The sequence below is a fragment of the Poromitra crassiceps genome (genome assembly GCF_964638095.1).
Source record: "Poromitra crassiceps genome assembly, chromosome: 3".
Lineage (NCBI taxonomy): Eukaryota > Metazoa > Chordata > Actinopteri > Beryciformes > Melamphaidae > Poromitra > Poromitra crassiceps.
Genome location: NC_139625.1, coordinates 18,091,097 through 18,115,561, shown reverse-complemented (window position 1 = coordinate 18,115,561; position 24,465 = coordinate 18,091,097). Strand labels below are relative to the sequence as shown.

At 43.3% G+C, this 24,465-nt stretch overlaps 1 protein-coding gene across 1 annotated transcript in view; it reads right to left on the bottom strand.

Annotated features, from left to right (window-relative positions):
- LOC310773838 (rho GTPase-activating protein 6-like) overlaps positions 1–24,465 on the bottom strand; it is a gene marked incomplete at both ends in the record, with an annotated part of 167,868 nt that overhangs the window by 5,786 nt on the left and 137,617 nt on the right. The window contains 8 exons of the mRNA XM_083633807.1: positions 2,567–2,746; positions 8,489–8,637; positions 9,241–9,391; positions 12,635–12,690; positions 13,720–13,915; positions 14,510–14,638; positions 14,810–14,958; positions 20,797–20,868. Of these exons, the coding sequence (XP_083489933.1) occupies positions 2,567–2,746; positions 8,489–8,637; positions 9,241–9,391; positions 12,635–12,690; positions 13,720–13,915; positions 14,510–14,638; positions 14,810–14,958; positions 20,797–20,868 (1,082 nt within the window). The remainder of the gene's footprint in view (positions 1–2,566; positions 2,747–8,488; positions 8,638–9,240; positions 9,392–12,634; positions 12,691–13,719; positions 13,916–14,509; positions 14,639–14,809; positions 14,959–20,796; positions 20,869–24,465) is intronic.

Genomic DNA, 24,465 nt, shown 5'->3' with positions numbered 1-24,465 from the left:
CTAGAAACATTTCGTTATATTTAAAATTTTAAATATAAAATACATTCTAATAATTTTCTGAATTGGGGTGTAAATAGCCCCACAGTTATTTACATCCAGGTCCAAATAGCATCTGCCAATTATACTTTTAGCTTTGGCAGGTATGTTCCATCAAAAAGGGAGGTGCTGGCAGTTTTAGAACAGAGCCCTGTACTACGAAACTAGTTTAACAGATCCGCGATAAGTCCCTTTGATCTGGTTTGACTGAACAGGATCAAAGCTATCTAGTTAACTGATACTACGACGCTGGTTTTTTACTAGGTAAGTGGACCTGGGATCTGCCTGTGCACGCGCACGTTTTTCGCTCGTGCACAGGCGCGCGTCCACGCGAAAGAGGTGCACTAGCCAATCACATTATGAACAGCTGAGTTTATCCACGCCCACACCCATTTCCACACCCATTTCCTCGTTCAATGAAGCGCAGTGCATGATCAGAGTTTTAGCGGATATTTAATGTATCCGCGATTTAATGTCAGAATGAAAATCCGCGTTGGATAGTCTGCTGAAGGGCTGTCTAAAGCAGCAGCTTGTATTCACATCAGTCATTTGATTTACTTTGATCAGCGATTTCTGTCTCCTACAGCTTTGTGCGAGTGTAAATGTACATTAAATGTGTAATCTCAGTCTATAAATTTCCACAATCTGTAAGCCTATTTAGACCATAGATTTAGAAAGCATGCTCAATGAATAATGATCTCTATCACTCATTATGTGTGTGTGGTTGCACTGATCGAATAATTCATATATAGGCTATAATAATGATATCCTAATATAAAAGAGAAAACTGCTGGACTGAATTGAGACGATGCGGGCATACTTTTCATTGATAAAAACTAGCCTATTTTTGCTCATATATTGGCATACAGCCTACAGGACACAGTTCCAGCTGAAACATGCAAGAAGCCTGCATATTTAGTATTGGGGCTATCCCATATTTATCCCATCTATATTATATGTATAGGCTTTTCTGGCATGTAGGAGAATATCACCCTCACTCCATTTGAGGCTCCGTTTAGCCTATGATATGCGCTGCGGTGATTAATAGTGATCATATTTCTCCACGCATAGTTGAGCTGTTAAGACATAAAGTGGTAAGTAGGCTTAATTTAATTATGTAGCCTACAGAGCCACAAATGTTTTTCTTGTTATATTCTCAGTTGACTGCAATCTATTTTTCATATGGCGATCTTATATGAACGGTGAGTGACTCCAGAGAGCCGATTATATGGGTCTGTCATGGATTTTGATCTTATCCTCTGAAGCTAACCTGGTCGCGACCAGGTTAGCTTTGCAGCGTCAGTTGCCATGGTGATTGAAAGTTAACTTGCTTTGTAGTACGGCTAAACCAGGTTTAAACTCAAACTTACTCGGATAAGGCATTAAACTAGCTTCGTAGTACAGGCTACAGGACTGTTGGTGCTAATGTAGGTGTGTCAGGCAACTTCATTCACATCACGAGGTCAGAGTATGTTGAAGAAAGTTCCCGGGCCATTCTGACAGAAGTCTCTCTGTGTTCAAATCAGGACAACAGTGGACCCAGTTAGCCCTTTGGCACCAATTGAAAGCTTCCCTCTGATGTGGAACTCCGATGGGACTAGCAACTCTAAGCTTGGCCGCAAATACACCTTTAACAACCCGCCCACTGCTCGTGTTGTCTCTCTATCTCCTCTTTCTTTCTTTCTTTGCTTACAAACGCACTCGGTCTCATCCGTCTGTCATTTTTCCTTTCCGTCTCACTTTCTCTCTCACCTGTCCTCCTTCCTCTGTCTGTCTGTCTTATTGCTGCCTGTCCATGCTAAGCCAGGTGGAGCTCTGTTTTCATTGGCTAAGACACAGCCATTGTCTGCTAAGCCGCTGGGATATTGTTTTACTTTAAGCCCACGCAGGAATGTGAGAGGGAAAGTGCGTGTGACGGAGTGAATGAGTGCAGGTGTGTGTGACAGAGGGACAAAAGATAAATCAAAAGAGGAAGTGGGTGAAAATTGTAAGCACACACACACACACACACACACACACACTCAATGATCGTTGACATCACACAACTGTTATGGCGCCATCTTGAGGACCAATTTGAAACAACAAGATGCCCTCTATTTGCTGTGCAATTGTAAATAGAGTGGGACACTAGTGTCAAACTACATCACATCGCATATATTTGGACATTGTGAGTAAGAGCAGAAGTAGCTGAAGAGTGTGATGTATAATATATGTATGTAGTGTTAAAGTTGTGTGAATTGTTACAGTTTTAAAATGTGTGAATTTACTGATCCCATTACAGAAGGTTGCAAAAAGTAGCCTGTACAACTTAAAATGTGATTTCTGAAAAAGTAAAAGAAAAAAACATTTAAAGTTGGACTTTGTAGTACAAAGTATGAAAGAGTAGTTAGAGTTCAAAGAGGGCATTATGGTTTGAACAGTCCTCCCATAGACTTAAACGGGTACCAAATAGTTATGCGCTGCCCTTCGGTCTTCAAGATGGCTGCCACAACAAAAACGTCACCTGACTGAAACCCATGGACATACTGACCAGGAAGAGGGCCTGGCAGCTGGCGATCATCCTCTGCAGCACTGCGATGATGGCGGTGCTCTCCTCCGCCCGGGCCGAACTCTGCACACTGAACTCCTTGTCGGAGCTCTTCTGCTTGTGGAGCAGGTTGGGGCCGAAGATGGTGGCCAGGTTCAGGGACGTCATCTTGTTCCCTGTCATCTGTAATTCAAAAGCAGGAATTTGGATTCAAACTCCCTTTCGCATCACCAGACAATAAAGGGTTAAAAGTAGAGAGAGATCGGGGGGAACTTGATCCCTCCCTTCAGAAGAAGCTGTTTGCAGCCTCTTGTACAGTATGAAAAACAACCTCCACGGAGACGGACAATACATCACCGTAAACACCAAGCATTCATTGCTTGTGTCAGTTTCTATTTTATCGTGGCGTCGTGGTGCCAGAGCCGAGTGTTTTCACATCAGTGCAGCATTACGTTACGCTCTGCTTACTGTCAATCAGCTCCGGGAGAAGTGAAAGTATTCTCCAGGAAATGATCCCTCGTAAACTCTCCTGTCACAGCCGTGTCTTCTTCACCTGACGCTGCCAGACGGATGGAGGCTGTGTCACATTTTGTTTGTGAATTTGTGAACTCAATACCGCCCCATCTGGCGGAGTCAGGTTAGTGTCTTCTTGTTGAGGGCGCCTTTGTTGGCTGGGACAGCGGTTCATTTCAAGTTTGTACAGTAGTTTGTATTCGAAATGGACAAGCGATGTTGCCAAATAAATGACATACAGTACACAGCATTCATTTGCAAAATGATTGGGGGAAATGGAAACTAGACAAGTGGTTCTCAAAGTGGGGCTACGGGGACCCCCCCAGGGGTCGTTGAGGGCATTCCAGGGGGTCCCCAGCAAAAAGGGGAATTGTTTATTTTTAATATAATTCCATCCATAAGTAAGACAATGACAGAATTTATGACTATTCTGGTCATGGGTTTCATACACTTTCTGTAAACATCTCAAAGCAAAAATCTGATGGGGGACCCTAGGACAAAATCTTGTCAAAGGGGAGTCTGCGGTCTGATTTGTGTCAATTTAGGGGTACAGAAGTGAATGTGCTACTGATGGGCTAATGATTTCTATTTTTCCTCACAAAAGGAAACTACAATAAACTACTACTATGTGAGCTGCTTGCCACTTGCTTACTATACACTTGTGGTTGGATCATGTTCCGTAATTGCTATATTTGGTTTAGAGACTCATCATGGTGTTTTATAACCTGACTCTGCCAGACGGGGGCGGTATTGTGTTCGTGAAAACAATACCGCCCCCATCTGGCAGTGTCAGGTTAGGTGTTTTACACTTTGTTGTTAATGTGGCTAAAAGCCTCTCTGGCCACCTCCAGGATGTTTTTTTTCAATCTCATTATACTGTATATGCAATGTCTCTTGGATGCATTTCCGCCTCAATGTTAGGTCTTCTTGTTCTATTCTAGCCATCTACATTTTGGCTACGTTAACACATGTTCTTGAAGGGTTTGCCTCGTAGATGGAAAACATGCGCTAAAGAGCTCTCATGCAGCAGAGTCTTTATAAGCTCAGAAAGCAAATTTTAAAGTGGAAGAGACATCTTTAATTGATTAAATCACAATGTAAACAAAGCCACGGCAGTTACAGATTGGACCACGGAATCAAAGAGTTCCTGCAAGGGTTTTAGGAATTTACTTGCTTCAAAATGTTAGACTGGAAAAACATGTTGGAAGTGCTCCTCTTTCAAGGAACGCACCTGGTGTTTATTCTTTATTCTTTATTCTTTATTCGGATCCCCATTAGCTTCCACAAAGTGGTTGCTAGTCTTACGTTGGGCGTTTTAAAGCTGAAAATGTTTTGGAGGAAAAGCGCGCTGCTCGACTTTTACTCCTCCTACATTTTCTCCTCCCAGAGGGATCCTCAACCTCGCTGCTGCCAGAATTGGCAATAATCTGGCTTTCATGTTGACAGTGAACAACATCAAACAGACAACACCAGCTGGCTACTGTCCGTGTGGTCGTTGTGTGCTCAACTCTAGTGCGCGCGACTGCAGGGGAAAATAAAACGAAGCGCAAAAAAAAAACTCCGTGCGCTGTGTTTTGTGCACAATAGAAGCGCCCTCGACATGATTTTCATAGCGTTCTTCTGACTGAAAAAGCGCTTTTGGTGTGAATGTCCCCTAAGGGTGCTTTCTCACTTGGAACGATTGCTTTCGTTCTGTTCCGTTCCGTTCCGCACCAGAGTACTGTACGATTGCGCCCCCTCCCCTCTCCCCCCGCTGGTCAGCTTTCACATGACAACATTTCTTCCGCACTCGGGAACGGAACAGAGTGCACTTGCGTCATCAACTACGCCTGGAGTGTATCCTCGCCCGTGTGTTGTCTATGTGGTTCGGAACGGTTGGCGTTCACATTCGCAAGTGTTCCGTTCCCGCCGCGGTTCCCTGTTCCCAGTTTTAACAATGAAAGCTGGGAAAAAGTCTTCAGCCTAGTTGAGCGAAGCGAGGGTAGAGATTGAGAACCGAGTCTACTTTTAAGCCTAGAAGGAAGTGTCGTTTTAAAAGCTTGGAGCGTTTTCCCGCCTCTGCTTCTGTCCCTGTTTCCTCCCTCTCCTCTCCCAGTCCCAGAGGAGCGCTGAGAACCATGAGCGCCAAAAAAAGTGTCGCTGTGTTGTTCCCGCCCGAGCGCGAAATGCCCCGACTTCCTGTCCTGATCTCAGATACAGATACTAGAGCCATGGAGTCGCGAGAGGAAAACACACACACACACACACACACACACACACACACACACACACACACACACACACACACACACACACACACACAGACACACACACACACACACACACACACACACACACACTCACACACACACAGACACACACACACACACACACACACACTCACACACACACACACACACACACACACACACACACACACACACAGACACACACACACACACACACACAGACACAGACACACACACACACACACACACACACACACACACTCACACACACACACAGACACACACACACACACACACACACACACACACACACACACACACACACACACACACACACACACACACACACACACACACACAGAGACACAGAGACACACACACAGACACACACACATTAAATGGGAAAGTATAGAAGGCCAGAGGAAGTGAGGCAGAACTCAACACTAGTATGTGAACCACCACAACATCAACTCCCCTCATGTCCAGTGTCACAGGATCAAAAACACAGCCTCTAGCCTCAGTATTTACCGTTTTTTCTTAAATCCTGGTAGTATCTTAGTAGAATACGGAAAAAATTGGATTTGCATTTGTAATCTGGGGGTAATACTGTAGTAATATATAGGGTAATGTTGAGTTTTGTAGATTAAGTTTAGGTACAGTCTACTACAGTGTGCATCTTGTCTTTGAGCCATCATGATTTGATGTATTACAGTGATACAGTGTGATCTCATGTGATCATTTGTCACATGCATGTGACTCTATTTCAGTCTTTATCCATGGAAAGGTTTTGATGTACAACCACAGCCTTTCCCTAACAGAAACTCTCTATAATAATCTTATAATATAGGCACTTGGAGTGTGTCTGTGGCACTCAGTGAGTTTATAGTGACCTTATGGTATATATTAATCATATGTTATTTAGTGTTTCCCCATATGCTACAGCCTTGAGATCAAAAGTTGCGCCTCTCTCACTTCAAGACCTCTGATCTGGAGTAGGTCTAGTCTCGGTTTCCAGACGTTTGGTGAGTGGACTGAGAGCTGAGTCTAGAGTAGGTCTAGCCTTGCAGATCATAATTGATGTGAATATCAAAGAGAACCTGTTTAGCGATCCCACATCAATGCTCTTACTGTTAAGAGGCTTGACAAGCACGGGGAAATATGTGTTTACACCAACTGAACAGTGATTCCTGTCACTTCTCTGCCAGTTCCCTCCCGTGAGGTAAGCACAAGGCAAACAACGTGCTAGAGAGCTGCTCATTCACACCTTAGAGTCTGTGTGTGTGTGTGTGTGTGTGTGTGTGTGTGTGTGTGTGTGTGTGTGTGTGTGTGTGTGTGTGTGTGTGTGTGTGTGTGTGTGTGTGTGTGTTAGCACAGGCTGCAGGTGTTATGCAAGTTAATGTACATGGTCAACACTGTAGGATAAGACTTAGAAGTAGCTAGAGGCCACTCGGTAGAGTGCATACCTCCGCCACGCCTTTCTACAAAGTTTTGTGGTGTCGCGTGAATCTGTTTGGAACGTAGGTGCCTTTTTGTGATTGGCTAACCCCATTACCACACCCCCTTTTGGCTAGCGGGTGCGGAAAGTTACTCAGTTCGTCCTTGGCCCACAACCTTTCTACAAAGTTTTGTGTTGTGATCTGAATCCGGCGCCTTTTGTGATTGGCCACGCACGAATACCCTCCACCCCCCCCTTTTGGCCAGTGGGCGTGGAAAGTTAATCAGTTGTAATTTGGCGCATGGCCAACTTGTCTACAAAGTTTTGTGATGCCACTAACCAAAAAGGGGCGTGGCAATGGCAATGGCCAGTTCCCAGTTCTTCCTTGGCCGATGACCAAGCTTTCTACAAGTTTTGTGGCATTACGTGAATCTGTTTGGAAGTTAAGCATCTTTTTGTAAATGGACACGCCCATTTGGCGAGTGGCGGCCGGCAACTAGAGGGCACCAGGTGCCGCCCCACCTATACCCACATGGAGCAAGAGTACCTGGCTGGGAAAATGAAACGTTATACTGTATATATAATATGGTATATATATATATTATTTTTTTTTATGAGCGAGGTGAATTTTAGATAGTGAGTATATAATCTGCAATAAATATGTAGATTCATAATGATCTACATGTGTAGGCTACTGTTTTTGGGTCAATATTTTCTTGCACCGAATTGCCACGGACGCTGTCTGGGGACTTCTGGTTTACTTCCGTTTTCCACCAGTGCAGATCATTAGAGTATCAGGATCTGTGTAGTTGCACATGCGCTGTTCACTCTCAAAAACAAAGGGATTTGGGAGGGCTCTGGGCACACGTATCTAGCGACCAGGTGGAGGGGTCAGGTAGAGTGAGTGTCGTGACGTAGGCTAGGCTACGTAGATGGGTAGCGACGCAGTATATATAAACACTAGTAGCAGTCCCACGCCGACGGCTTTGTTGTCTTCCTGCAGCACGCGCGCGAAGCAAAGAAGTTTGTTTTTAACTGCCATAAAACACAAAAGACGTTTTGCAAGAATGGAGAAAGAAAATTCTGTGAAGTCACTCAAAACGTTTGAGAGACGGACTTTACAGGAGAAGCATCGAGTGAAAGAGCTTGGACCAGATCACCCTGAGCTCGCCATTAAACAACAGGCTACAGACAGAGGAAGAAAATACACTCGGGTCTTTTTCAGACGTTTCTAGTAGCTAGTAACGTCCGTTACTACTTGCTTGATTTAGGGCTGGAGTGGACGATAATTCAATAGCCTATTATTGTTGTCTTTCAGTGGAATCATCGTGATGATATGAAGTTATTTTAATAGTGACATTTTTGCTGTCTAAATTGATGATGACAAGCAAATGTTACTTAAAAACTGATCAAATGAGGTATGGCAGGAATATTATTTGAAAATATAAGGTTTGTTTGACATCACCATTCAGTTCAATGAGATGAACACTGATTTTGCATACGTGAAACATATGATATTGATATTGAGAAGAATCCTTATGATTATCATATTGATTTCAACCCCATCGTATAGCCCTCCCTGGACAAAAATGCACCAGCCGCTACTGCATTTGGCACACCCCCTTTTGGCCAGTGAGCGTGGATGACCATGACCAACCTTTCTACTAAGTTTCGTGAAAATCCGTTTCAAAACTTTTTGAGATATCCTGCAGACAAACAGAAAGTAGAAACTTGGAAAGTAGCACTCACCTCCTGTCCGTCTTTGTCCTGCCGGTCATGGGCGTGGTCGGCCACGGTGGACAGGAACTCCAACAGGCGGTGGAGAGTGTCACTGTTGCATGCTGGGAGCAGGTAGATCAGGAGCTGGGTCACACTCTGCTGCTCGTCTGGGTCCAACACTGCAACATAGACCAGGATGGATGAGGAGGAGAAAGAGGAGGACAATGAATATGGATAGGCAGATGATAGAGAACGTACAGTACATGGCATTCAGGGTAGAACCAAGGGGCAAACTCCACAGCTGAAATGAAGCCAATGTGGAAGTGCCTTAAACCTGCATCATTTCTAATAGCCAGCAGGGGGGCGAATAAGTCAGATTGTATGTAAGTCTATGGGAAAATGACGCTACTTCATACTTGAGTTATGACCTCAGAGAGTTAAAAACTTTCCTACTGAGTTTACATCTCAATCGTCATTTTCAAGTCTTCTTCAATAGCGCATGATGTTCATTTTGTAAATGATGGTCCCATTTAGAGTAAACTATGTTTTGGGACGTGATTGACAGGTCGCCTGTCCAGTGATCGTGCAGCTGTCTTCTCACTCCAAAAAACCAAGATGGCGACGATCAAACGTCGAGGCTGCAAAATGGGACTCCCCGTGGCTGCGTCCATGTTTTTATATGTTTTTTTTATATGTCCATGTTGTACATATGTGAGGAACCAAAGACAGAGGCGGGGGACAAGAGAAGGTGTACAGGAAAAGAAAGGGACCGTCTGGCTCACACATGCTGTTGATGAAGGCGGTGTAGAGCTCCTTGGTGAGGAGGGGGTCGGGCATGTCCCTGAGGAACTCCTTCAGCAGAGCGGCCACATCATGGACGCTGTGCTCCTCATCCAGCGAGACGTCCAGCCCGCGGTCAAACTCCTCACGCAGCTAGAAGAGAGACGAGAGAGAGAGAGGTAAAGCAAGAGATGGACAGGATTACATCATTCTTCTACATGATGTAATTGTGCTTAACAGTTTATGAATTTGCTGGGGACCCCCTGGAACCCCCTCAAGGACCCCGTGATCAAGGACCCCTGGTGATCCCAGACCCCCTGTTGAGAACCACTGCTCTAAGTGACCCGGTATGTTCTCAGTCCAAACTCTCTCATCTGCAATCTGACTCTTGCTTGACTTCCACGGGATTAAAGAGTCTATTGTCGCACCATGACAGATGCACATGGGCCATCCAGGAAGTGCTCACTGGCTCGCGATCTACCTGCGTCACTTTACACCTTTTAACATTACAGGTCAACTTAATAAAGTGGTTCATTCTTATCATGTTGCAGTGTGTTGACACTTTGTGAAGGCAAATGCTTAAAAGCTGATACTGGCCAACATCAGGCCAGGCCAGGCCAGAAAATGCAAAATGTATCATGGACCCACGATATAAAATGTGTATATCAGATATGTTTCCATCTTGCAGATCTACAGGCAATTATAACATATTAATATAATCTCATTCATTTCATTTACTAGTTCATAATAAAAAACTACTGTTTATATATCTATATTTATCTATCTATCTATCTATCTATCTATCTATCTATCTATCTATCTATCTCTCTCTCTCTCTCTCTCTCTCTCTCTCTCTCTCTCTCTCTCTCTGTATATATATATATATATATATATATATATATATATATATATATATATATATATAGGGTTAGATGGCTCAGAATAGCCTCATATTAATTTGACAAAAATAGTATCATTTGGGCCCAGTTCACTATGTACACTGTAAAAGAAAAGAAGTAAAGTAATTCAGTTGCATATTCCATTAAACAATTGTATTGTTCTTAAAAGGTGAAAATATAATGTAAAATATAAAATTATTAGATCATAAATCCACCTGTTTCCAATGCAGTTTCACACTTTTGTGGTGTAACTAATTGTCACAAGGTTATTTATTTACTGTAATATGTGTATTGAATCAGCAGAAATCACATAGCTAACAGATGCTGTCACACAGGGTGTATTTTTATTGTCTAATTCCATTGTGAAAATATATACTTTTACTGTAATCTCTTCAGAAGAAAAAGGCTTAGCAAACAAAACATATTCAAGACCGCAACAAAGCTTTCATGGATGTTGATTCAGCTGACAGAGTGTCAGATAAGATCTGCAATGGTAAAATGAAGAGCTGATCAAGCAGAGGGAGAGGAACATTAACGTCTGCAATGTATAAATTACATGGCCCTTCCTTAGTCATATAGGAAGAAGATATACAAAACAATGTGAGGACTTTAAAGTAATACTTTCTTATTTTTTTATGTGAATAAATGTTGATTTTGCTTCACAAACACAGTTCATGGAAGGTTCTATATTTCTAAACACCAGTGTCTGGTAAGTCTTTCCTGAGAAAAATTGTCAAGCACACAAGAAATTATGCATTTTCCATTTCCAGCAGCAGCAAAGTTTTTCTTTCTTTTCGTTTGCCACCTAGAGAAACTCAAAACTGCATCAACAGAAAATCGAAAGGAAAAATACGTCACTGTTTGGTTGGAAAACAAAACACAGATTTCCTGATTTGCCACTGTAAACTGAGGCGATATTCACCGGCAGGTTACAGAAGTCTGGTGTGACTCAAATATCCAGACCGGCTTGAAAAACATGACTTGTGAAAGTGAATAAATAAGGTTCTCTCCTCCCTTAAGAACCAAGTTACCAACAAGTGAATATGCGTCTGAGCGCACACACACTGTATCCCCCAACTGACCAAACTGGATGTCAGAATGAAGAAAATAACAAATGCAGCATTATAGAGCGAGCCGTCTCTCTTTGTCATCAGTCGCTGTTGCATCTATTCATAGGGGGCTCTTTTTGTTTGTTGTTGTTGCCAATCAAGGATGGAAAACAAACAGGTTATGCAATATGGCAGCTTGCTAAGTGGGCTAGGTGAAGTGCATTATGCTATCCATGAAAGGCTTCTCAGAATAAAGGGTGAAAAGCAGGACATAAAACAATGTGAAATGAGCTCTGATTATATGGTATATCTGTGGTATTGTGAGGTGCTTTGGTTGAACGACCGCACCGCGGATTTATGCCTCCGCCATTAGTTCATTCTTGAGTCCAAATCACCATTTGAGGCAAATTGGAAGAAATTCCGTCAAGACATTCCTAAGATATTGCGTTTAACCAGCTTGAAAATGGCATTCGAGAGGTCACAGTGACCTTGACCTTTGACTTTTGACCAAAATGGAATCAGTTCATCCTTGAGGCCAAGTTAATGTTTGAGAAAAATTTGATGAAATTCCGTCAAGGCATTCCTGAGATATAGCGTTAACAAGCTTGAAAATGGCGTTGGAGAGGTCACAGTGACCTTGGCCTTTGATCACCAGAATGTAATCCGTTCATCCTTGCGCCCAAGTCGACGTTTGAGCCAAATTGGAAGAAATTCCATCAAGCCGTTCTTGAGATATCGCTTTAATGAACTTGGGAATGGCATTCATGAGGTCACAGTGACCTTGACCTTTGACCACGAAAATTGAATCAGTTCAATTAGATATCGATATCTTTTGCGTTAGAGATATCGCGTTAACAAGCTTGAAAATGGCATTAGAGAAGTCACAGTGACCTTGACCTTTGACCTTTGACCACCAAAATCGAATCAGTTCATGCTTGAGTGAAAGTCGATGTTTGAGGCAAATTTGATGAAATTCCATCAAGGCATTCCTGAGATATCGCGTTAACAAGCTTGAAAATGGCGTTCGAAAGGTCAGAGTGACCTTGGCCTTTGACCTTTGACCACCAAAATCGAATCAGTTCATCCTTGAGTCCAAGTCGATGTTTGAGGCAAATTTGATGAAATCCCATCAAGGCATTCCTGAGATATCGCGTTAACAAGCTTGAAAATGGCGTTCGAGAGGTCACATTGACCTTGACCTTTGACCTTTGACCACCAAAATCTAATCAGATCATCCTTGAGTCTTAGTCGATGTTTGAGGCACATTTGATGAAATTCCATCAAGGCGTTCCTCAGATATCGCGTTAACAAACATCGTACGGACGGACGGACATACGTACGGACGGACAACCCGGATCCATAATGCCTCCGGCCTGGCTATCGCCAGCGGAGGCATAAAAAGGTCAAGCAAACGTGTGTTAGGTGAGGAAAACTGAAGGGAGTCTCACCTGTCGTACTCTCTTCTTGGAGCTTCCCACTCTAAAGATCCCCACCGTCTGCAAACCTGGACAGATGAAGAAGAAGAATTTCAAAAATGTAAATACTAAGATATTATTTTAACAATGTGTTAAGGAGGAAATGAGGAGCATTATGAGAGCAGGCAAAGATCAATTCAATCCTTTTTAACCCTCCACGTCTGGGGCAGAAGTGATATACCTTCCTGCTCTCGTTCCGGAAGAGGGTCCCTGTAAAAACCTCCTTAGCAGCTGCTGCCCAAAAGCCCTCGGAGATGGGTGGTATCACTGGTGCCATGACCAGGTGCTTAAGGCAGTCACTGATAGTGTACACTGTAGCCACGGCCATCAACACCAGCAAGGGCCACCACAAGCCAAAGAGACCATCACGTTCCTCAGAGCCGGAGAGAAGCCCCCTCACAACCTAGACTAGAGCAAAGTCGGGTCTCCTCGGCACCGGCACCGGAAGTGGACCTGGGCTGAAATTCCCAGCTCGGATAACACCAACAAGGCTTCGACTAGACATGATCCTTGTTTCAGAGTCCACCAAGCAACTAATCATGCTGGAGCTGACAGTACCTAGTAGGGAAGAGTGCATGGATGAGGCCAATGAGCGGAGTAGTTATTATTAGTAGTTATTATCATTTATAATTACCTGGTATGATATGATGGTACTGAATAGATGAGAAACGATGGTACTGGATTATCGCCCAGCCAGCCCTAGCGCATACAGCTGCTACTCATTCTGTGCAGCCGCCCCGGTTAAAAAGGAGGGGTTGTGCCAATTATGCATCAACAAACGTTCCATAACAATGCACTTTTTAAGCCTAGAGTAAAATGTGTCCTCATGACAAAGATCTATATCATTGCAGAAGCATATACTTTTGCATCACACAATTCAAGAAATACTGTAGGTGTTCACAATATTTGTTGCATCAGTAAGGCAGGACGCACGCACTTACTTACTCACATGACCACAAGAGGCCGCATTATTAAACACCGGTTATTTTTACCCGCTTGAAATTCAACCAATGTTGTCGTTTTCCTTGTGAGGACGGCCTGGTAAAGTAGATATTCACCATATTTCTCCAGGTTCTGACAGCAGCTGTCCACCACCCGGGGCACCTGGCGGTAGATGGGGTTGAGGCTGAGCCGTTTGTCCCGGTGCTTCTCCTTTTTACTGGGCGTCTCGGCGGGCAGAGAGAGCTGCAGCGCCTCCAGCAGGCGGGACTGGTTATCGTCCAAGTCCGTGATGGAGTCCACTGACATGCCGCCCTGAGGGAAAATCACGTGATTCAGTCAGATAGATAGAAAACAGACAACTTGTTTTTCCCATGTTTGCTGTTTCCTTCCGTTCTCATGGACACATAAGCACACACATAAGGCGTTCGGACCGGAGGGACTTTCGTGTCCACACCGCAGGGACTGGGAACGATGTTAGTCCTTAGAACGCCATTTTGATTGCTAGTTTCTAGCAATCAAAATCTCCCTTCTTTTCTTTTAATTACCACTGGGTCAGTACATCAAAGGATGTGTTTCAGTGACCCAGTGGTCATTAAAAGGAAATAAATCTTGAGATTTTGAGTGCTAGAAACTAGCAAAGATTTGCCCTTGCGCATAAGATATGGCCTTAAGTGTACGGTGATTGGTCCAGACGTAACTGTAGGACTTATAGAAATGTCCTGATGTAAGTATCATCACTAATGTTAACTATTTTGTGTGTGAGTGTAGCCAGATTACAATGGCCCGCCCGCACCCGCGATATTTTCATAATTTGCCAACCCAGCCCGCCTGTGGGGCAGGCCAGCCCGCGGGACCCGGTGGGTTCTGGGTGACCCGTGCATCACTAGCAGGCGGTGAGTGACTCACCCTCCTGCGTGCCCGCGGTGGAGCCTCGGGCGTGTTGGGTGACGTCGACTCGTTGGCCGTCTCCGACGTGGAACTCAGTGAGGAGTTACTGCTGGAGAGCTCCTTGTTGGACGGCCGCTTGGTGGCAAACTGCAGGACAGAGGGTTCATAAGAGATAGATAGATAGATAGATAGATAGATAGATAGATAGATAGACAGACAGACAGACAGATAGATAGATAGATAGATAGATAGATAGATAGATAGATAGATAGATAGATAGATAGATAGATAGATAGATAGATAGATGAACAGACAGACCTGTAAAATGGACGAGACAAGGTCGGAGGGGTCCTTGTGCTCGTCACGCTGCGGAGGGTCCTGGCGATAGCCGTCCTGACGCTGCCTGTGCGTTCTGTCATTAGCAATGACCTGGGACAGAGGTATGCTGAAGGCCTGGGGAGCACATTCTGGAAGGGAGGCGAAAGTTGGATAAAACATCAAGATGACAACACTCTAGAAAAGTATAAAGGTTGCTGTAAAACGAGAAGGAAAAAAGATGAAAAAAAGAAGACTGTGGTAATGGGATCGTCCAAAAATAGCCGTTTACAGACTCTATGAACTCACTCAGTGTGAGATAATCAACATCAAACAAGCCTCCAATTAAACTCTTTATGGCTTCTGTCGGAGCTCGCGTGTTACCAGACGCGCCGTAAAAGCATCACCACACATGTTTACCATCACATTAAGAAGAAGGGCTCCATTAAGAATCTTTAAGCACTACTTCTACAGCTGTTTTCCACCAATGAGACATCACGCAAAGTCAACAATCACAGGGGGAAATAAGCCAACTCGGAAACACCCCTGATCGGAGTTGCTCACCCACAAGCGTTATGTTGTCTCTGAAAGTCATTTTTAGAAGCAGCTGCACTGCTGGCACATCAAATTAACAGCTATAGCGTGTGATCTTCCTAGTCTCTCATCGCTTTGTTCCACCTACCCCCCCCTCAACTGTTTACTCAAAATTCTGCTCAAACAAAACCATAGCAACTAACCTCCAACTCACATCTGATGCAGACGATCCATAAAAGCAAGCAGAAGAAAAGGCCATTCTTTTTCTACCATGTTGTAATTTACAGTGCTTACTTTCTGTAGCGCTACTGCGTGATGTACTGCCAACATTAATCGACAAATGGTTTCGTGTACGCATTAAACCCACGTAAAGGATGGGTTTTCCGTGGGGAATATGAATATATATTAAATCTCACGCCCCTAAGGTTTTCGAATCCATTGAAATTTTTGAAATTGGAGGTTTACTCACAGAGATATCAACCGAAATCCACTCTGTGTGTGTGTGTGGGGGGGGGGGGGGGGTGGTGGGGGGGAGGTGCGGGTGCGGGGACTCGAAATACTACATTTCCCACAATGCACTGGGCTCGCGTGGCCTTCGTTTCCATGCCCACCCCTCCGCCATTTGGCTGATATCAAACTCCAGTAGGTGGCGGTAATGCACATATATGTTTGCCAACCGCCATAAAAATCAAAGAAGAAGAAGAAGAAGGCTTCGACAATAATAAATGGAGAGAAGAAGAAATAAATCGAAAATAAAATTGCCTCCAAATTGCACCAAATTTAAACTGAAGTATATATGTCGGGAGATGTCTTCATAAAAAAAAATTCATGCATTTTAAGGCATTTTCGTAGGAGTTACGCGCATCTGATGTGGTAACTATTTTCTGTAAAAATGTGTAAAAACGGGTACATTGCTCAGCGTTGATTTCGTTACTTCAACCCACCTACTACTAGATGTAAAATTTGACGAGCTTTCCAATGCCGCCAGTCCCGTGTCGGTACGTGCTTCCGTTCCCGAGATCGGGTTAGTTTGCAAGGAACTATGGAAAGCTAATATTAGCTACAGGAGGCTATGCGGTTGAAAAAGATGGCTGCCTTTTTGTTTTTCTTCAGACCTCTGAAGGGGCGTGGAGGACCTCTAGAGGCGGGACCATGGCTCACAACAGTTGTAGTTCATAGGTGCACGACTTCCGCAAGGCGGGGATTGTCGCTCTGACGCGTTTTGCGTCAGAGCGACATGGAAATAATGTGATAGATGCTTGATAGGCATGGCAGTTAATAACCAATTTCAAAAATTTCAACGGATTCGAAAACCTTAGGGGCGTGAGATTTAATATATATTCATATTCCCCACGGAAAACCCATCCTTTAAGACACGGTGAGCTTCTTCGCCTAAGATGTTTCGATTTATTTAATTTTTTTTACTGCTCACCCTCATTACAAAAGTAACATATTACAAGTAATATATTACTTTTAGCTCAATAACTTATTACTAATAGGATTTCAGTAATATACCAGTTACTTTGTCAAGTAACAGAAGTTACAAATTGAGTTACATTTGTTTTAATCAAAGCACATATTTAAATAAAGATACAATCACTTCCTAATCGAATTGTGTGTTTTTATGCAAATAACCACTATAGAGGACAATTACAAAGGAAAAGGATAACATTTAGAATTTTGGACGGTTTAAATTCTTTTTCGGGATGGTTCCGGGGCGGCAATGTCATTCTGCTACTGCAGTTATTTTGGTGAAAGTAATACAAAAGTAGTGTAATAAGTAACTGGTTACTCTACACAGACAGTATATTGTAAAGTAACCTATTACTTTCAAATTAAAGTAACTAGTAATATGTAGTATATTACATTTTGAAAGTAACTTGCCCAACACTGCTGCTCACAGGTGCATGAGGACATTCGAGATTTCTCGCTCCGGAGAAAAATGACGTCACGCTAAGCTGTCGCGGCCCGTAGTATACTGTACAGAACCAGAACCCCAAAGCCGCCGCGGCCCGTACTGTAGAGGACCAGAACCACAAAGCCATCGCAGCCTGTACTGTACAGAACCAGAACCTCAAAGCCGGAGCCAAAAATTGAAGAAAAACAGGCCAGCTGTTCGGTGTGTGTGAGCACATGTGTGTGAGAAAAAGCAAGGAAGAAACTTTTTGGATCCAACAACCACAAGTGAAGGCTTGCGGTTCAGGAGGGACATGACCGCTAACACAGTGCCACAACCAATTTGCTCGCCAGCCTCACAATGGCTTATGTAATACGCAGCCACACACACACACACACACACACACACATGCACACACGCGCATGCGCACACACACACACACACACACACACACACACACACACACACACACGGGCATGCATAATCTGGATCGCATGATGCCCACATACTGTAATGCACACCGTGCCTCGCTGTGCGTTCATGGCCAAACCACACTTTAGCTTACAGGCCATGTCAGATTTTCATAAATCAAATTTTCTCCATCACTTTTGAAACATTCCAGTGTTTTAGGAATAACACCGGATTTTCAGCACTTTTTTATATGTGATTATAGTGTGTTTATATTAGCTGCCTGGAGCTGTACCTACTCTGTCCATGCAGAAAGTCTCTCACATACAACCCCTAGATCACTGGTTCTCAAAGTGGGGTCCCCCCAGGGCTCCTTGAGGGGGTTCCAGGGGGTCGGGAGCAAAAAGATGAATCATTTATTTTCACTAGTTCCATTGATACTGTAAGTAACACAATGACAGAATGTATGACTATTTTGATCATGGGTTGCATACACTTTCTGACACGTCATGAAACATCCACTCTAAAAAACAAAAATCTTATCAAATGGGGATCTGTGGTCTAATTTGTGCAGGTTAGGGGTCCTTGACGTGAAAAAGTTTGAGAATCACTGACCTAGATGGAGTAGTAAAGAACTTCTGTTTGTTTTCACCTGCTTGAAGTACGTTTGGGGTTTTCGGCATATACTGTAGGACAATACAACAAGTGCCCGATAGTATAAGTAGTATTGTAGGGCAAAAAGTCACCCATCTGATATACTCAATTTGCCAATATATAATACTGTTTGACCAGAGTCTGTTCTCAACACAGGGAGCTCAGATTACTGTGGCTGCATCAAAGAGCCCAACTTTTTCCTCCTCTCTTTCTCTCTCTCTCTCTCTGCCAGCCAGGCAAAAACCTACACTAAACTTAGTTTTACACCAGGATTTATAGACTGACTTAATGTTACTAGTATATATCAAAGCAGAGTTAAATGGATCTGATAGGATAGGGAAACAAGACTAGGCAAACCTAGTTAAGCCGGACCCGGACTGTTGCCGCTACTGCTCAACACTCATGCATGTGTGTTTAAACAATGGGGAGTCAGCAAGTCAGTCAGTCAGCCCCTGATATGTTTCTTAGGGTGCTTTCTCACTGGGAACGATTGCTTCCATTCCGTGCCCGAGTATGATTGCCCCCCCCCCCCCCCCCCCCTCTCCCCCGCTGATCAGCTTTCACATTACAACATTTCTTCCGGAACGGAATGGAACACTTGCAGAGTACACTTGTGTCATCAAATATGCCTGGAGTGTATCCTCGCCCGTGTGTTGTCTATGTGGTTCGGGATGGTTGGCGTTCACATTCGCAAGTGTTCCATCCCCGGGCACGCCAAAGCGTTCAGACCACCTTTTCAAGTGGACCCTGTCACGGTACGCAACGTTCACACTCATGAAACGAACCACACCTGGGGTCAAATTTGGGGGCAAGTGTGCTTGGTTCCGCTCCCGGGTCCTGAGTGTGAAAGCATCCTTAGTCGACCCGTTCGGGATCCAGCAAAAATAAAACACACAAACGAATGCTTTTCTGGAAATGTTGATTATATTGGTGGTCGGTTGTTAGGTCATAGTTTAGCCACCTTTATATTTACTGTACCAATACATTCCTGTGGACCAGCGTTGTAGTACTCGAGTCCTCACTCTCAGGACTTGTGACTTGACTTGAACTTGAGCACTGATGACTCGGACTTGGACTTAAGCATTCATACATTCGGACTCGGAAGTTGGAGATGAGGACCTGTTATTGATGAAGACTGTTTTTTTGTTTTGTTTGTTATTATTTATTTATTTTTTGTAATAGGACCTAATAATTTGCCATAAGATATTGATAGCTGTATTAATACCGTGACAACATCTACAGTACATGTGGATTCACACTCAATCCTTCCCAGTGAGAAAGCAGCCTATAAGACTCATTCCTGGAGAACTCTATAGATCTCTATCTATCTCTATCTATCTCTCCATCTCTCCATCTCACTGTCTCTCTATCTATCTATCTATCTATCTATCTATCTATCTATCTATCTATCTATCTATCTATCTATCTATCTATCTCTATATCACTCTATAGAGTACTGCAGGGATGATGTCTTTTTGTAGGCTTAGCCAGAAATTGCCGCCATGCTGGTTCGTAGGGGAGAAAGGCAATGGGATTTTTGTATGGGGATTTTGGTTAAATGCATGAAATAATGGTCTGTGGTTAACAGACTGTTTATGAAACAGCGAATTTTGTGTTCAGCAGGATAATCTTCACAAACGAGGACCACTTTTTTCAAGTGTTTTCTGAAAAAACGCATTTACTTCAAAGGTCAAAAAAGTGCTCCTCGTTTGTAAAGATTATCCTGCTGAACACAAACTTCACTGTTTCATAAACTTTTGTTAACCACAGACCTGATTCCATGCATTTAACCGAAATCCCCATACAAAAATCACGTACAAACTCTACCATGAGAAAGTTATTGATAATAGCATTTCAGGCTAACAGAAAGAAAGAATGGATGTGTGTATGTGCATGTAGCGATGGGGATGAGGTGGGGTGGAGGGATTTGGCCTGAGATCGGCAATAACTCTTACTAATTTGATTTTGATTCCCTCCCCCCCGGTTCCTCTCCTTTCCCTCAGATCCTCTCTCTCTCTCTGCCAAATATGCTTTGCTCAGTGCAGCAGAGTGGCCGCTTCTCAGAGCCAGTCCCCTTACAAGGAGTCCCTCCACTTAAGCTAAATATAAACCGTCCAGGCCCAGTAAACAGAAACTGTGTTTTTATAACCTCGAATGTTCACCTGCCTCAGGGGTGGGGCCCACAGACTGAGAGAGGGAGGGAGGGAGGGGGAGAGAGAGAGAGGGGAGGGAGAGAGAGAGGGAGGCAGAGAGGGGGTTGGGAGGGAGCGATGAGAGAGGGAGAGAGGGAGGAAGAGGGGGGATGAGGGAGGGGAGGGAGAGAGAGAGAGGGAGGGAGAGAGTGTGTGAGAGGGAGGGAGGGAGGGACAGAGAGAGGGAGGGAGTAACAGAGAGGGAAGGAGGGAGGGAGAGAGAGAGAGAGAGAGAGAGAGAGAGAGAGAGAGAGCGAGGGAGACAGAACCCATTGCACTGGGTATTCTAAGGGAACTTGGTGTACCTTTGTCCTTATTCTTCTCTTTGGCTAAAGAGTCCAGCTTCCTCCTCAGAGACTTCTTCCTCTTCTGTCCATCTGCAGGAGATAAAGGAAGCACATGGTTCAAAACAAATATGGTCTCCATAATACGTAATCTCCTGCATCTAATCTGGCTCATTATATCTAATAAGCTTATGTCAGGAACGCAGACACAAATTACACACAGGGGGAAATCTCCCTGTGAACTCGAATCCATTTGACTGAAACGTCGTATCATTCAAGTATTAGTTGACTGTCTATCAGTGAATAGAATGAGACGTAGCATACTCATAGGCTACTTTGAATAGCAGAAAATGTACTTAGACTTGTTTGGCCAGGTCTCAATGCTGTATCTCAGCAGCACTAACCTAGCTAAACAAAGGTTAAATAAATGAAAGGGAATAAATCTACAGGTAATAAGAAAAGGACAATATGGCTGCCAAGAGGCTGTGCCCTTGAGCCTCTCAATCTATTGGGCTTTCCTCGTTCCCCTTGTAGGAAAACCATTCATGAGAACTCCAACTATGAGCTCCAAGAGGAATGTCGACTTTTCAAAGTACAAAAAGAAAAGTTATGAACATCCAGGGATAGTATTGGTTTTGAAGCATATTAGTGTACCGTGCATATCACATTACATAAACCATGGTGTAACACAATAACCAAAGAGTAGAATAGAATAGAATAGAATAGAATAGAATAGAATTCTTTAGGCAAGGTATGTTTGCACATACAAGGAAATTGACTTGGTGTGGTTGGGGCACAAGTACGTTATAGGAACACAATAAATTACAAGAAATATACAAAATATAAACAAATATAAGATATAAAAAGATTCAAAGATATTAACAGATATGAAGATATAAACAGTATTAACAACAAAGTGTGGTAGCCTAATTTTTTTTTTTTACAAAATATGTCCAGGGTACATGAGAAGTAGCAGCAGTAATAAGCTTTGTATTGCACATGAATTGCAGATATTGACCGATAAACAGCAGCTCCAATTATCGCAGGCAATCCCAGTGACTTGCGTGTTACATGGGTTTGCTATTTGAGTATTGGAAAGGAAGGCCGCTGTCAGCCATCAACATGATGAATGACTTCTATTGGTTGATTAATGATCAGGAAACCCTGTCAATCGCAGCAGACGCCACCATCAAGGTCTGGAATCCCTGAAGGGAAACCGTCTTGTCTTTGCCCAAATCATCAGTTCGTGGAAACGTCAGCAACTATGAAACCGTGATGCGATCATTAAGGTCACTCCAAAGGTGTTTTCTAACTGTCAGACTCAACGTGATCCAAGACATTGTAGTTTCACAATAAACGGCTCTCTGAAATTGTAGAATCTCAATGTACATTTGAAAACAAATTGTTAGTTTGAAAACATCACGCAAATAAAACAACTTTTGTTATAGTAAACTAAAACAACTTGGTCAAGGTTAGGCAACTAAAACAACTTGGTTAAGGTTAGGCAACTAAAACATCTTGGTTAAGGTTAGGAAACTAAAACAACTTGGTTAAGCTTAGGAAACTAAAACAACTTGGTTAAGGTTAGGAAACTAAAACAACTTGGTTAAGATTAGGAAACTAAAACAACTTGGTTAAGGTTAGGAAACTAAAACAACTTGGTTAAGGTTAGGCAACTAAAACAACTTGGTTAAGGTTAGGCAACTAAAACAACTTGGTTAAGGTTAGGAAACTAAAACAACTTGGTTAAGGTTAGGAAACTAAAACAACTTGGTTAAGGTTAGGCAACTAAAACAACTTGGTTAAGGTTAGGCAACTAAAACAACTTGGTTAAGGTTAGGCAACTAAAACAACTTGGTTAAGGTTAGGCAACTAAAACAACTTGGTTAAGGTTAGGCAACTAAAACATCTTGGTTAAGGTTAGGAAACTAAAACAACTTGGTTAAGGTTAGGAAACTAAAACATCTTGGTTAAGGTTAGGAAACTAAAACAACTTGGTTAAGATTAGGAAACTAAAACAACTTGGTTAAGGTTAGGAAACTAAAACAACTTGGTTAAGGTTAGGCAACTAAAACAACTTGGTTAAGGTTAGGCAACTAAAACATATTGGTTAAGGTTAGGAAACTAAAACATCTTGGTTAAGGTTAGGAAACTAAAACAACTTGGTTAAGATTAGGAAACTAAAACAACTTGGTTAAGGTTAGGAAACTAAAACAACTTGGTTAAGGTTAGGCAACTAAAACAACTTGGTTAAGGTTAGGCAACTAAAACAACTTGGTTAAGGTTATAGGCAACTAAAACACTTTGGTTAAGGTTAGGAAACTAAAACATCTTGGTTAAGGTTAGGAAACTAAAACATCTTGGTTAAGGTTAGGAAACTAAAACATCTTGGTTAGGTTTGGGTTATGGTTACAAACGGAAACCCGTCGGGAAGCGAACCCGGCTCTCTCGGTTGAAAGACGAGGAAGTTCCCCATACTTGCCCGCGACCTATTTCAAAATCAGACTGTCGTTACGTTAAACTACTTGTGGCGACCTCTAGTGGTCTGACAAACACAACAAACAAACATTACCTTCTAACTATTTTAAAGCCGTTCTTGTGAAACAACGTCTTTGGGTTGTGGACCAACGTGATATGTCAAAAAGATGGAGCCTGGGCTGTCAGATGATCCTGAACTGGATCAAGCAGTACTGGAGCTGCTGTTTGAACCTCAGATGTTTCCCTCAACCATCAAATGGGTCACTTATCCAGATCCCATAGCTTCTTTCGGGGAGTTGGGTTCAGGTTTTAAGCAAATCTGTACATGCAGATGTTTCTTCAGGAATCTATTTATTGCAGCTGTGCTGTTATATGTTGTATGAACACATGGGAGCAAGACGGGGCGAGGGGAACAGTGAGAGTGTGAGAAAGGAGAAGATCTGGGGGCGTATGAGGGGGAAATAGAGGGAAAACAGCGAGGAGAGAGAGAGCGAGGACAGGTTGTGCGAGATAGAGGGAGAAAGAAAAGCAGATGTTATGATGGAGAGAGAGAGAGAGACGGGAGAAGTAGAGATAGGAAATGGTTTGGATTTTTGACAGATGGCTCCCAAAGCTCTACGGAAATCCCCCGGACCTCCAAACCTCCGCAGTTCAACTCCAACCACTCGTGAAACTGTTCTCCAACTGTTCTCGTCGCACCCCTTCTTACCCCTCTCTCTATCTCTCCCAATTCAATATTTCGTTCATTTGACTTTCATACTGGGGAAACACTGAGGCAACATGACCCCCGGCCCTCAGATAAATATCAGAAACAGCGGGCTGAAGAACGCACATTAGCGGTGCTGAAATAGCACACACACCCATACGGACAGACATACACACACGGCTTGAAATATTTCCCTCGCTAGCACATGGCGGCCGTCAGGGTCTCTGGAATTCATAAGCAACACAGACAAGTACGTATTAAATCATGGTAGGGAGAGGTTTAACCTTCAGCTGGAATGCAAGGCCTGGATAATCTACTGGCTGCTGCATATACTATACTGCTGCTATGGCAGCAGCTCCACTCCTATAGACGGTTTTCACGGAATTGTGTTGCCAGTGAACAGTTTGAAACCTAGCTTATTTCCTGTCAGCTATATTAGCAAACACTTTAATAGGAAGTATCAGGAACCAGCTCAGTGGCCTTGTGGTCTGAGTGTCCGCCCTGAG